Genomic DNA, 15593 nt, shown 5'->3' with positions numbered 1-15593 from the left:
TAACCCGCTCTATTCACCTGGAGGTTTCCTATCTCCCAGGCCCGCAGAATGAGATTGCAGACTGTCTCAGCAGGTTGTTTCTCAACCACAAGTGGTCAGGATGTCTTACATTCCATCTTCCACAGATGGAGCTTTCCCCAGGTGGACCTATTTGCTACCAGGAGCAACAGGAAGTGTCCAGCATTCTGCTCCTTCCAGAAACACAGTTGGGGCTCCATCTCAGATGTGTTCCAGCTACATTGGGGGGGACCACCTCATGTATGCCTTCGTGTTGGTCCCACTCATCCACAAAGTGCTGCTCAAGACCCGCAGAGAAAGAGCAGATGTGATCATGCTGGCCCCAGTGCGGCCAAGATAGCATTGGTACTCCATGCTTCTGGAGAGGTCTGTGGACACTCAGAGCACTGCCACTTAATCCAGATCTGATCTCACAGGACCATGGTCACCTCCTTCACTCAGAACTCCAATCCCTTCATCTCATGTCTTAGAAGCTTCATGGTTAAACCCAACAGAGTTATAGATTAGGTATAAAGTTATTCCTTATATACACATTAGCAATAGCACTGCAGTTGATAAGGTATATTTCATTGTTTATATTCCCAAAGGCAAATGGATGATGTAGCATATACTTGGTCAGTACTAGCCACACTTGTTCAACTACATGAAATTTAGCACTTAATCATGGTTGAGTGGTGCTTACAAGTTAAGTGAAAAGCAGCCCTTTCCATTAATCTGTCTCACATGAGTGCTACAGGAGACTCCATTTTGCCAGGTAGGGTTTCAAAATGAAGTCCTGTCCCATCTTGTAAGATTATCAATGGAAGCTCTCTGAGAGGTAGTTATGCCAGTTTTTTTAAACATTGGATTGATTGTGCAAGAATAAAAAGTGTAACTTGTACCACCATCTGGGTGTTATGTATTTGATATGTCATTTGAAAAAGTTAGAAGTTTATTACTAGGTCAAGAGGGACAAGGGATTCTGGCTTCTCCAGGTGGTCTAGAAAGTAATGCCCTTTCTATTTTCTGCTGATGAAGATCGCATACTGCCTATTCACTGCTCTGTTCCACCATTTGTTTTTAACTTTGCCCTTTTTACAGGATGTGCTTGAGTCAGGTAAGTTGTGTAAAAGTTGAAATACAGAAGTTCTTCTCCTTGGGAAACTGTTTTACAGATATTTATCATAGAATAAGCCTGTTAGTTCAAGCAGCAACCATGGTAGTTGTAATCTACGTCTGAGGCTTTTTTCCTCAGTGTAAAAAATACAGGTTGGTTCTTGTCACATGATTTAAATACATAAGCCTGCTGCAGTGCAAGAGCCAAAGGCTGTGAGTGGAATGACCTGCATCTTATGAAGCAGTCAACCCTACTGTACCTCTAGAACCTGTGATCAGACTTGACTTTACACTTAAGGAAATGCGTTTACACAATTTCAGTATTAAACTTTTAATATCAAACAAGTTGCTCGTTGTTATTAATTCTCAATTACAAAACAAGCTCCAAAAAATTTCATAAAATCAGTAAGTTTCAGCATTAGCTTACTGAACCCCATATAAACTAAATGGGTTCAGGTTTTGAGGGTAAGTGTCCATAATTTTTTGGTATAAATTATCTACAAGAAACTGGAATAAACAGTACCCCATTCTTAGTGCTGGCTCCACTTAGGATTAGGACAAACCTCATTTTCATAGTCACAGGTAAGCAAAATAATAAGAGGAATTATTAAAGTTCATTTCCATTGACACACTTCTGTTGCTGGAGCCTGGCTTTACGTAATGCTTCCAGCTGTTTTGCTCTTAGCCACCGCTCTCTTGACAGCGTTGTCTGCCCAGCACTGAGAGACAGAAACCTGGGGGCAAAAGTAGTGTAAGTTAAATAGCAGAATTCATACAGATTCCTCTTAAGCTTTGCCATGAGAAAGAAGGTAATAGCCCTACTATAGCAGGAAGTTACAGAACTGAGCAGTCAGCAGTCCTTACGAACAAACACTCATCCCCCACCCCTTTATGCCAGCAGTCAGTGCTTTAGAACCTCTTATTGAACTAAAAATAGGAAGATGTATTTAATAGTTTCTCTTACTAGCAAGAACACCTCCCACGTTCTCATTTCAACCTTCCAGTGAGGTACTGGGAGCAGGCTGGGACACTCAAAAGTGGCAAAGCCCCAAATGGGAGGTAAGCAGAAGTCCTTGACATAGGAGTAGGGAGGAAGAGTCTGCCTCACTGTTCAGTGGCCACAGAATAGTTCTGGCTGTATAAGAAGTGGCCAACTAGCCCATCTAGGGGAATGGACTTAACTTGTCCCTGCTCTTCCTGCCTATGCTATTTTCTTCAACCCTCCCACATATTGAAATAGTTTGAAGAGGCAGCCAAACAATTATACAAGTGCCACTGGGAGGGGATTACATGCAGCTATCACAAGTGAAAAAAGCAGATTCACTAGTTATAAGGCTACTCACCTTGCTACAAGCAGAGTTCTGTGAAGGTCATCAGCGGTTATGCTCTCAGGGTCATTCTTACGCATTTCTACAAAGTCTTCCTCTACTGCCTGAATTAAGACAATACATTGATAGGTAGTTAGGATTTAGCTTCTTGCAGTGAACACAATATATTGCAATAGAGGAGAAACTTCAAAAAAGCTACAGCACTAGGGCTACATGAAGAATATTCCTAGTTTCCTGAGATTATAAAATTCCTGCAAGACTTGTATAACTCCAAGGAGGGAGGCTACTTTCAGCCTTGCTTGCTGGGGAAGCTACAGAGCTACTTCTGCCTAAAAGGCAGTAAAATGGTTGCTCTCTGGGGCCCTGCTTCAGAAGGTGCCTTAGAACAGCAGTTCTCAACCAGGAGATCGGGGCCCCCTGCGGGCTGTGAGCAGATTTCAGGGGGTCTGCCAAGCTGTTACTCTCTGGGGCCCTGAACCCTGCCACCCAGGGCTCAAGCCAAAGCCCGGGCAGTTGCCCTGCTTACTACCCCTGGTTTTTATATGCAGAAAAACACTTGTGGCACCAGCAGGCTGTGGAGTTTTTACAGCATGTTGGGGGGGGCCTCAGAAAGAAAAAGGTTGTGAAGCTTCCTTTGAAAGATCAGAGACTTGATTCTAAGGGGATAAAGTTTTCACAAATTGCCAATTGTAAGAGCCATAGTTTTGTGCCTTTTGCTGAGGTGCTCTGAGCATCAGCAACCCTTCTTAGGGATAGGAGTCCACCCAAAACAAAATGCATCCCCTGTCCCTTGCAAAGGAGTCCAATGCCATACGGAGTTAAGTGCAATTACTAATAGGAAAGTAGTATTTCAGCTGTTCCAGCTTCTACAGAATTACTTCTCCCTAGTGGAGGGCAGAGGTTATATAAAAGGTGTTAGTATAAGACAAGCCTTCCATACCTTGGTCACCTCATCAGATATGCTGTAATCCAACAGCCTCAGCAAGCTTAAAAAGATGCGGAATTTGTTCAGCATGGATGGTAGCACTGCTGTGAGAAGGCTGTTCATATACTCCTCCATGTTTGGTGGAATTATCTGTGGCTGTAAATGGACCTGACAGTCTGACTGAAAAACAAGATGGGTTGCACATCATCCCTTTCCCTATTCACATCTGTTCCATTCCAGTAAGACACTTATGATTTCAGTACAGCAGAAGAAGTCAGTGTCATCCAATGTTGTCGAAGACAGGATAAAAATCAGTTTAATATCAACCATTAATAAATGAAAACCTCTTTCCTGAAGAACTCCCAGTCTGAAATCTCTTGCTGTTTTAATCACCCTTCTTTGGAAGGGAACACTTTCGCTTTGAAGAGAAATCAATATCACAATTTTAAAACAGCCAAGAGAGCAAACGCTCAGTACATAAAGGGTGAAGACAAGTTGTTTGAACAACTAATCATACTGTGTACTAGCAGCTGTAGACACCTACATAATCCATCATACATAAATATAAGCTGAATTCATAGTCTTTTCAGTATGAATGTGAGATTGATCTCTCCACCACAAACAGGGCAGTTATTGCACTGGAATGAGACTGCTATCTAATAATAAATCTGCATCTACAATCTTTTTCCATTACCAGGACTACCCATATACTCTAATAATTTTTCATCCTCTTGCTACCATTTCTACAGCATGCAGCCACTGAGAAAAATGTCAGTTTTTCCTTTCACCGAATAATTTTTTTTGCAGGCCACTGTCACTAAACACAGGTTTTCTAGGTGCACTAGCTGGAGCACTGTAAGCCAGGTCAGCAGCCTGTCCAGGCAGCTCACGGCAACAAGATCATTTCCCTGACATCACTCGTTTCTGGCAATGGCATGCTCAGTTTTCATTAAGCAGCTATCAACTGTAATTATCCCCCAACTTAAGACCTTGCCATACCGGTAGAAGTGATCTGCCTTCTGAAGTGATAAGTATATTAATATTGCATGGGAATTCCATCTGGTGGTAACTGAAGTCATAATCCACCTTCTGCCAAGTTATCAGGTTACCCAGTGCTGTCACATTATGTACACCTAGAAAAAGCAAGAAAACAGATGCTGACAGCTGGATGTAAACAATCGGCAGAGTTGAAATTGATTTTTCATTCAGGTTTTAATTAGCAGTTAGCAGAAACTATTACTTGGTCACAGTGGAAACAACTAGGTTACTAAACTAACCTGACGTGCTAAACAAAATCAAGAGCCTTTGAAGAATTTCAGGCATAAAAGTTGACCGGCCCTAATATTAGTGTAGTTTATGGGAAAGATCAGATTATAAACATGTAGAAATATTTATGCAAAATTTGCTAGAGGGAATAAGGCTGTAGTTATTAGAAAGAGTTAAGCATGAGATTGGAATGGGTACCTTACTCACAAGTGAGTAATTCAGGACATCCCAAATTAATATGGCTAATGCTCTATTCCAAACCGCACCATTGTGCATTCTGTATATTTTAGAAGTGTACTTAAAAGTTCTGACTTTTTGGTATCCTTATGGCTATAAGACCATAGACACTGCTGGCTCAGCTCTCCAATACATTGACTTGAAGGGTGCAGGATCAGGGCCCTAGAGTTTAAACAGACGAGGCTCAGAACCATAACTTTTCTGTACCAACCTGTCTCCCCACCCCCGAAACAAGCCACACACAAATCTTTCAAGTCATATCCCAGGACCACTCAAGACCAGGAGTGCTTATCCAGCACCACTGGCAATGGCATAAAGCTCCAGTTTCTACCCAAGGAGAGGTGAGATACTGGACTTTTAATGTACAGAAATAACTGAACTGGCTGAGGAAGACACCTACTTTCCTAGCTTCAAAAGGCCATATGCTGAGGCTACCCTCTCCAGCAGGTTTAGATGATGGAATAAGTTCCTTTCCAACATTCAGGAATATCATAATAGCCAGACAGAAGCAGCTTTTAGCATGGAAAGAGGTGGCAGTATTTGCTGGAGTGACAATTCCATCGCATCAAGGAAACCCAGCAAGTTTTGGAATCCAAATGCTGATCATGTGCATCACAGTGCACTTGCATTGGTCCTAAGCAGCTGAGCGAATTTGATAGACATTTTCATGAGACACTCCTAAACCACAATTTGTTCTCCACAACTGGCTGTGTAATTGCAGTAAGCTATTCTCAAAGTAGGCATCTCTGATTTTGCTGCTGGTCAATTAAGTGATCATGTTACTTTTAAATTGCATTAGGAACAGCAGAATAATCCACGTTTTGCCAAATGAAATACACAGAAACGGAGAACAATGTTAATCTATTATTACAAACCACTCTTTAAAATGAAAGAGTCAGTTACAGAAACCTGGCATGATGGTGTTACTGTCCCTTGGGAAGTTCTGGAAGACTGTATGGGGCTTAGGGGATTGGTGATAAGCTTTAGAGCCTTTTTACTCTGTCACTGGTTAGATTCTTCACTTGCAGGTCTATAGTGACCAGTACAGTAAAGATCCTCAGATACCATGAGGAGTAGTGCAATGTGAAGACAGATCCAAGGGCTTACGTGAAAATAATTGGTGATTTTTGACCAGAACCTAGAGAACTGATAGCACATCATAAACACACTACCACAACTCACCAGGCATGAACTATTCTCTCACCCTAAAGTGGAATACTCTTCTGTACTCAGGCCCATTCGTAGATGTGGGATAGCTTCCACTGTAGCTGACCCTGTTGCTCCAATTCTAAGTACAACTTCACTCTGCAGGGCTGTCAAACCAGCTTTTGACAGATTCTCTACAGCACTCCCCTCTATTTCTTTGTACGTTACTTTTACGGATGGCAATACACTGCCACTTTACATCTGGATAAGAGAACAAATCACTTTTTGAAGTCCAAGCAGAGAAGAACGCCTCATTACATAAAAGGTGAAGACTGGCCAACTAAAATGAGGAACAGCAGAAAGATTAAAGGGGAGAGAGGAACTGACTAAAATCTGTAGTTATTCCAGACTACTGCTAGAGTGATTAAAATCAAACAAACCCATTTATTAAAAAAATTATAGTAAGTTCCTTCCCCCCCTGCAAAAAAAAGTCAAACCAGAAAAGACTTAAAAAAAAAGTTAAAAAAATGGAATTGAAACTTCATTTAAAGATAGTTTGTTGAAATAGTGAAATCCAGCTGATAAAAATCAGATTTCTCCTGAACACCACCACCTACTATGCCAAATGCTTTGTATCTTTCAGTCCAGCAGACAGTCATTAAATACTCTTTAAAAAGGATGGCAAGTTGTGTATAATTTCCTTCTTTTGGGATTCTTTCCCCTCTCAATTCCTTAGCCCTTAATTACAGCAACATAGTATCAACTTGAAATCTAAAACTGGCTACTTCTGTACAGTTTTCAAATTGTCTATATTCTGTCTGGCCTTTGGTCTCAACTCTTCGAAATATACAAGTGAACACTTAAGGTTCATAGTTATTCCACTGTTATGGCTTGTAAAGAAGATGAAAAGAGGTCTATAACAGGTATGGACTCACTAGAGCATTTCTTAACAGCGGAACTTAAGATCGTACATCAGGACAGTTTTTGATGTCACAAGCTCCAGGAGGGATAAGGTACCCTTGTTATATAAGGCGGATCAGGATGCTTCTTTTATTTTAATATAATCACCTTCACTGGCTTCCTATTCATCTGTAATAGAACTCAAAATTGGCCCCTGTGGGTTTGTAGACACATTGCTTTTGCTCACTTCACTTATCTGACTTTGTGTTCCAACCTGATGTCCCCTACCTGAACCTGGAAGATGGAGGGGGAAGAAAAGCGAATAAGCACCCCAACTGTATATCCCAGCTACCTGAACCCTCATCTGCTGCCTCACTCCCAGCTGTCAAATAACTTTTCTTCAAAGCTCGCCTTAAGTCTTCCCTCTCTGTCTAGGTTGTGATTCACTGCTTTATATGAAGGAATGTTGTAAGCAAGACACAAGAAATAATTATTCCACTCTACTCAGGCTCAATTGAAATATTGTGTCCAGCTCGGGCACCACACTTCAGGAAACAAGTGGACAAACTGGAGAAAGTCCAGAGGAAAGCAACAAAAATGATTAAAGGTCTAGAAAACATGATCTATGAGGAAAGGTTGAAATAATTGGGTTTGTTTAGTCTGAAGAAGAAAAGACTGAAAGGGGACACATGATCACAGTCTTCAAATACATAAATGGTTGTTATAAAGAGGAGGGTGATAAGTTTCTCTCCTTATCCATTGTGAACAGGACAAGAAGCAATGGACTTAAATTGTATCCAGGGAGATTTAAATTAGAGATTAGGAAAAAACTTCCTGTCAGGGTAGTTAAGCACTGGAACAAATTACCTAGTGAGGTTGTAGAATCTCTATCTTTGGAGGTTTTTAGACAAATACCTGTCAGGATGGTCTAGATAATACTTAGTCCTGCCTTGGTGCAGGGGACTGGACTAAATGACTTATTAAAGTCCCTTCCAGTCCTACATTTCTTTGATACACAGAACAAGTCACAGTTTACAAGATAAATCTTGGAAATCCATAACACACAAATGAAAACTACTTCTTGCTCCCACACAGCATTCACTTTTCAAATGGGAAAAAAAACTTAAGTGACTTCAGTGCTCAAATGTGTCAGCTATGCAAGCAGGGGTTGTTCTGTTTTCTACAGGAAAGGTGCTATACGAATGGCAGAAATATAAGGTAGCCCACACCGCTCCACTTGTGACTAACCAAGACCTAAAAAGACCATTTCTGTGGGGCAAGACAGTAGCTCAGGTGACAGCTTCATTTAATTTCTGGCCTTTTCTATTGAGAGTGCCAAAGAAGTCTTTGCAATGCAAATACCGATGAACTAAGAAATCAGACTGAGCAGTAACAGCTCATTTCACAATGGTCATTTGCACCCTCTCCTAGATTTCAACCGTTCACCTACAGGTGAAAAGATTCCTAATGACTTTCTCACCCTCTCTAGGAGCTCTATTTAGAGCTAGCAGTTTTTACCTGAAACCTAGAATATTTTAAATAAAACAAAATAGCCAGATGCTTCCTGACAATAAAGCAGTAATAAGAGAAATAAAATACAACTGCCTTGTTGAACTGTGATCAGGCACGCAACTCCATACAACAAGGCCACAGACTGACAGCAAGCTAGTCTGATACATGAATCAGTTGTGATATTCATGGACAAGGTGGTTTTTCCCCACACAGCTTAACAGTGGAAGACCTGTATTAAAAGGTTTAACTATTGCCACATAATTAACATCACTGTATGTCTTGAAATGTACTAATTCAGTCTACTGTAATGTATTAGGTCAAAGTTTTACAGGGAGGACAAGAACACAAAGCACTGCCTACCTGTTGTGTCCAGCTGTCCTTGCTCAAGCAGGGTCTCATCTATCACGAGGGAAGTGTTACTGGCCAGTTGCAATACTCCACTGACTAGGCGGTTAGCTGTGTAGTCCTTGTGTGGGATAAACCGTGAGTGATTCATGTTTTCTATGGTCATCTGCAGACGATAGGCCTGCCAAGAGCAAGGGAATTATTAGCTAAGGAGGCAAATCCCCACTCCTCCACCTGCCTTGTTAAGTAAAAGTACCCTGCTTTAATAAGATCATTAAGTTTAAAATCCCATAGTATGTACAAAATTATAAGGACAATTAAATGAAATACATAGTAGATATATGTAATCACAAGTTCCAAAGCTCTTAAAGGGAAAAAGGATTTCAAAGGCAAACTACTTTATGGCGAGTTAAGTTTTTAAAAACAGTTATATATAGCTATGGGAATACCAGTACAATGTGTTGCAGTACTGTAAGTTACCAGTCAATATGGTCCCTGTTCAAATTACTGTGTTTTCTCTGCAAAATACCTTCCAGGAATTTGTGGTCACTGGGGGGAGAAATCTAGGCACTCTCTCGGATGAAAGTTCCACCCCCATTTTAGTTTTTGGGCTATCCTTTAACCAGGCACCAGGAGCCTGCCTCAAACTGAACCTAAGTTTTGTTTCAAAAATACAGTAACATTAAAGCCAAAAATCACTGCACAATCATAAATCCATTAAAGCATATTAATGCCATTCTTACTGCTGGAACGAGCTGCTGGATAATGCGGTATATGTGCTCTGTGAAGATACTATTTCTTGGACAGCCACTCAAGTTCACTGTGAATTTTCCCAGAGGAAGCACATCTCTTCTCGCATAGCTAGAAAAAAAAAAGAAAAAAAGATGGATCAGCTGAACACTTGATACAGGGACTGCACCCCTGGTAAGTCCTAAAAACTTTCTAGAATCAAAATACACCCATAAAAAGAGCCACAAGCTGTGTGTGAACCATCACCCTTATCACTTTGCTTAAACGTCATTGATTTTCACACATCTTTGTTTTCTTTCTTGGGGACAGTGACTGTCTTCCTGTGTGTCTACACAGGACTAGAACATACGGGGTGCTACCACACTATAAATAGATGATGGCTGGCACATGTAAAAATGAATCTCATATCAACTTATCTATGACCTTTAACTAACCAAGACCTAAGAAGACCACTTCTGTGGGGCAAGACAGTAGCTCAGTAGATCAGTGACAGAACCATGAGAGATTGGACTAATTATGACTAATGTAATGGGGCGCACACTCTTCCACGCAAGGCAGGAAGGGGCTAAGGAGCTTAAAAAGGAGTCCTGCTTAGTTGGAAATGACAGGCAGAGACAGCAGATGTAGTAGTCATTTCTGCAACTCAGAAGGCACTGCAGGCTGGACAGACCATCAGAAGACTGGCTGGAAAAATGAGGCTGAATGTCTGCTTGACCACAAAATGCCACAAAGGGGTGGAATGGTAAAGACTCACTGGAACAACAATGAAAACAGATTTCCACTTAGACCATGAAATGTTCTATTTACACAAGCATACTTTATGCCATTATGAAGTTTACTAGGCCTACCATATATTCAGGTTTCCTATATGCTGGGTACTAGGGTGAAATTCCTGATCTTCAAATAAGCTACTTGAAAATTGGCCAGGTTGTTGGGCAGGTATGACACCCGCAACACATTTGGCTGTTCAGATGTTTGGCTGTTCTGTGCAACATACCTGACATCTACACTCAAACTGCTTTTTCTCTCAGGTGTATACATATAGGTCCACATTTTCCAGGGTGACTCATGATTTTGGGTGTTCAACTGGACATACCTTACAGGGGTCTGACTTTCAGAGAGTTAGTGTTCAGGTTTTTTTTTAAGGCATCTTAAGTTGGGCAATTAAGATCACTAGGAGTTTTTGAAAATGTACCTAACTTTTTAATGAACAAGAATAAATCAGAGAAGAAAAATGTCAGTCATTCTCTAAACTAGTGGTTCTCAATGCATGGGCCACTTGCGGCCCAATCTGCACAGAGCTGTGACATGCTCAGTGCCGAAACTAGGGCAAGGCGGGAGGGGCACCTGTGCCAGGCACAGAGTAAGTGGAGGGGTGTGTGCGCGCAAGAATGGGGTGGTGCAGGATGGGGCCCAGTGACATCAGGCCCTCCCCCGCAGCAGGATTGGGCCCTGCAGAATCAGCAGGAGGCTAGGGTGCTCAGTGCTCCCCCACCCTGCAGGATCGTGCGTCCAGTGACACCAGCTGTAGCAGGCTCCCTGGCACTATGGCCACAGATGCACAAGGCAGGGCAAGCTTCATGGCTGAGCTAGGTGCAGCCGAAGTAGGAGACCAGTGGGTGCGGGGAGGAAGGTGCAGGGGGCTAGGGCAGAAGGGAGGGAGATGCAGGGGCCTGGGGCACCAGGGAGGGCTGCCAACTTTCTAATTGCTGAAAACAGGACACCTCCGTGCCGCTCCTTCCCTGAGGCCCCGCCACCACCCCCACCTCTTCCCGTAACACACCCCCCCCCCCCCGGCCCCCCGGATTCACTTGCTACCTGCAGAGCCAGGCTGCCCAAATCGGGACACAGGGGAGATGGGGGGGTTGCTCCATGGAGTGAGGGGCTGGGGGCAATTGGAGCACGACGGGGTGGAGGGGGGCGATTGGTCCCTGGAGCAAGGGGCTGGAGAAATTGGTGCACAGCAGAGCAGACAGGATTCCCGCTCTCCTCCCCCCACCCCACCTCGTCATTGAGGAGGCTGTAGCCAGGTCCCAGAGCCAGCCAGCAAGTTCCCTCCATAAGGAGTCAGCAGCTGAGCAGAGAGCAGTTCCTCTCGGACAATGGTTCTCAAACCTGCAGCCCATGGGCTGCCTGCGGTCTAGTCAGCACACAGCTGCAGCCCATACGACACCCTCAGGGTTATACAGGTTGTATATTGTGTGGATGCAGCCCACATAACACAGAGAGCTGCATATGAGGTCCACCGTGGTAAATAGGTTGAGAACCACTATTCTAGGCTGTAACAGCAGCTGCTGCTCTTCCCATCCCCTGGTGGTGGAGGCCGGTAGTTGGATTTTTAGTGTCCAGCAATGCTGACCAGACACTGCAACTCTAGGAGGGGGGTGCTGCCAATGCATGGGAGACCGACTCTAGGTAGGGGGACTGGTGGCAGTCCCTGGATGGCGGACTGGGTGCATGGGGAACAGTCCCTAGGTAGGCTGTTCTTCCCTGGAAGGGCACCCTGTCTCTGCAGGGCAGGCATGTGTGCCAGCCCAGTCTTTTGGATTTTTTTTTTTGAGGGGGAGGGGGGTTCTGCATGCTGGGGGGACAGTCCCAGGGGAGTTGGGTGATTGGGGGCATTCCCTGGTTGGGGGGGCAGACTGAGGAGGGGCTGGGTTCATGGGAGACCGTCCCTGGCTAGGGAGGCACCCCACACCAGGCAGGGCTCCCCATCTTTGCAAACTGGCTCCGCAGCAGCACAGAAATGAGGGTGGCAATATGCCATGCCTCCCTTACAGTAAATTAATTAGTTTTCACAGTTAATGTTTTGACTTATTTTGTGAATTTAAAATGCTCTTGGTAGATATTTGCAATGTTGAAATGAAAGGTACTATATTGATTTGAATGGTATTGCCGTCATATAACAAATCCTAAACTTTATTTTTATAGATGTACAGGTAGTATATATATTGTGCGGATGTGGCCCACAATGGTAAATAGGTTGAGAACCACTGCTCTAAACTATTCATGGAAATGTAGTAATAGCAGGTCTGCTCTCACACAGAAAAGAGATTAGATAGGAAACATGACATCCACATTGGTTACATATATATTGCTTGAGGATTTTAGTCTAATCGAAGGACAGAATAAAAAAAGGTGGAGAGAACAGAAGTGGGAGGGACTTTGTCAACTCAAATGCTAGGAAGATACTAAGCTTTGAAATTAGCCTTGTTTTAAAACCTATTTGGACTGTGGACAATAATCTCTGCATTTGTGCCTAATACAATGGGGCCCCTCAGCTGCAGCCTCCCTGGGCACTATGGAATATAAATAATACTTATACCATCTCTGCTGAAAAGTTATTCATAGACTCAGATAGACTGGCAAAAATAAGCAGATAATATTTTTAAAAACAAATACATTAAGCGTTCTCAGCAGGCATCTACGTACTTACACTGTGGAGATGAGATGCAATATAAGGTACTCAGCAGCCAAGCTGTCTCCTAAGAGTGCATGAGTGAGGAATCCAAGCAGCTCTGCTCTAAGTGGCGAAAGTTCCATCATAAAACTAGAAACAACTATCAAGAAAGCAGAAGACAAGTGTCAGAAATGCCCTGCATCTGTTCCCCCTCCTCTCCAAATGAGGCATACCTTGCAATATCACACATTGGGAATAGTGAGTGGAAAAGAACAGCACTCTACTCTGAACGAAGTTTCCGCATTCACCTAGATTTTTCGTACCTTTTTTAGGTTCAGGACATTGTTCCTTGCTCTGCAGATTTGAGATGGAATAATGCCCTCTACTTAGACTTACAGCGTATGTAATTAGAGTGATCTTACCCAAATAGGTCTTCTTTCCTAGACTACGCAAATCCAACTCAGTCTTCTTCACTATGTTGTTTTATGCTCCATTGCTGTGCTCTTTTGTATCTTGCTTTTTGCCACACCATACCTGATCTCTGGTGACCATAACTTCATGCAACTTAATTGTTTTGTCTTTGAGTTCTGCTCTGATGGAGGCCTCAGGGCACCACTCTGTGTGGTAGGTGATATGCAGTGCTAAGACAGTTCCTGCCCCAAATAGCGAACAATCTAAACTAACCTGAATGAGGGGATGTAACAAACAAACACTGGGGGCAGAGAGAGCAGGACGGCAATAGTGTAGTTACATAGACCAGCTATATGCACAATTTACAAATTTGGGCCAAGATTTTCAAAAACTGAATCAAAAATAAGATTCCTAAACAAATGGGCCGCTTCTCTGTAGAGCCAAGTAAACAGCAACTTGCTGACTTTTAGACTCCTGGTTTTTGAAAGTCTTGGCCCAAGACTTTTGTCATTTGGATAACAATAAATGAGACATTAATGATCTCAGTTATCCTTTCTTGCCACAGAAACAGTCACATCAGAGCTATGAAGAGCCAAACTATTCAAACTATTGCCTCACTTATACAGATTTCTATGGCGTGCCTAGCTTCCCCCTCACACACACTTTAATATCTGAATGCCATTACTTGATTTTATTTTAAACATTTTATTCTGAAGATCCTAAGATATATTATGCAAACTGAGAGGTAAAGTATATAGAAGTTCCACCTGACATTGTCAGCCTCTGCTACATGCACCCAATTAGAACAGACTAATTCTGAATTATTATAGTGTATTCCTGCATCACAACAGAAATGTTTTTTGACTGTTATTTTCCATTTGAAGTATTTAAAGGTACCTATCTCGCTGGTATCTAAAAGCTCATAAAAGTTATGAAAATAGTATGAGTTGAGAGGAAGTGGTATATTATCTCCTTGCTCCTTGGAAATTACAGGAGCATATAAATTCTTATATTCAGAGAAAGTTATTTTTATTTTATCAAGGTGTATCTCACACTGATACAAACAGAGTTTGGCTTGAATGCTGTCTAATCTCCTCTAGCAGCATTTGCACTCCTGGGTTTACTATGCTTACCAATATGGAACAAGCTACTTTCAACAAATAAGGAATCAAAAGTGATTTTAAACATTAAAGAATACTCAAAAACAAAGGAAGAGAAGTAATCAGTTACCAATCCACAATCCTCTCAATGCAGAGGCCAAAGCTATGTTTTAAAGTGTTACCAAAAATACCAGTCAATGGAAAAATTTAATATTTCGGCTTCTTAAAATTTTTTCAGCAAGCACCAATGTATCCAAGTATAGCCCCTCTGCAAGAATTGGGAACACAAAATTCTCCTTTCACTTCACTATTCCAAGGACGCGGTTCATTCCCATTTCCCTTCTGTATGCCTTCACTCCAGCCAAGCATGTGGTGTACGCAGCCTTTCCCAGGACCGGAGATGGCAGTGCTTTACGGATCAGGATTTAAAGGGAGACAAAGCTGTAAAGACTCTCCCAAAAGACCAAATTAAGCAGCTTTGCAAAAGAGTCTACCAGCCAACAAAGCAAGTCACAGGCATACCAGGGTTGGCCATAAGCAAAGTTGGTCACAACTCAGAATTTCCATATTGTGGGGAAATTTCAGTACTTGGTTTCATTTAAAAAAAAAAGAACAAAAACAGCTGTTTTTATTAACCCAGGAAAAAATAAAGTGTTTGTTTTGGCACCACATGGACATTTGGAGTTTGTGAAACCAAATATCCTCCCCAGGATCTGGCAGCAGCCATAAAACTGACCAGTCTGGATAATTTCATAGGCACCAGTAAATCTGACAGGAATCATGTCAATTTTAGCCACCAGCTGCTAGACTTTGAGGGCTGGGCGCAGCCCTAAATGTGCTGATTTCCTTAGAGTCAGAAACCCAGAACTTCCAGGGTCTGTGGCTCTCAGGCAGTCATGCTATGCTGCCTGCCTTGCGATGCTGACTGACTCAGGATAGGGGACTCCAGGGCTTCCAGAATTCCAGGCCAGCTGGTACCTGGGCTCGCTAACTCAGGGCATCTGGTTCCCCAGACCTAACCGGGTGCTCTTAGGGCTTCCAGGTTCTCTGCTGCAGAGCTAGGAGCCTAGACCTGAGAAGCCTGCTCAAGCCTGGGCTGCCAGACTCCCTGCCACAGAGCCCAGACCCTGAGAACCCTCAAGGCTGCCAGGCTCCTGGAC

General features: G+C 42.8%; 1 protein-coding gene and 1 long non-coding RNA gene across 3 annotated transcripts in view; both read right to left on the bottom strand.

The window, feature by feature from the left end:
• Positions 1-1428: 1428 nt before the first annotated feature.
• The window catches only part of LOC102938990 (minichromosome maintenance complex binding protein), a 31642-nt gene continuing 17477 nt past the window's right edge, over positions 1429-15593 (bottom strand). For both annotated transcript variants that reach the window (XM_037905059.2, XM_037905057.2), the window contains exons 10-16: positions 12959-13082; positions 9516-9633; positions 8788-8953; positions 4366-4499; positions 3382-3546; positions 2457-2545; positions 1429-1847 (exon numbers count right to left, since the gene is read on the bottom strand). In XM_037905059.2, the coding sequence (XP_037760987.1) occupies positions 1721-1847; positions 2457-2545; positions 3382-3546; positions 4366-4499; positions 8788-8953; positions 9516-9633; positions 12959-13082 (923 nt within the window). In that variant the 3' untranslated portion in view covers positions 1429-1720. The remainder of the gene's footprint in view (positions 1848-2456; positions 2546-3381; positions 3547-4365; positions 4500-8787; positions 8954-9515; positions 9634-12958; positions 13083-15593) is intronic.
• Positions 9638-11249, bottom strand: LOC122466663. The gene is made up of 2 exons (XR_006292364.1): positions 11205-11249; positions 9638-10846 (listed from the first exon to the last, which is right to left on the bottom strand). It is a non-coding gene; the product is annotated as an uncharacterized LOC122466663 (long non-coding RNA).

This window comes from Chelonia mydas, chromosome 7, assembly GCF_015237465.2.
Source record: "Chelonia mydas isolate rCheMyd1 chromosome 7, rCheMyd1.pri.v2, whole genome shotgun sequence".
Lineage (NCBI taxonomy): Eukaryota > Metazoa > Chordata > Testudines > Cheloniidae > Chelonia > Chelonia mydas.
This window is presented reverse-complemented; position numbering and strand designations above follow the sequence as displayed.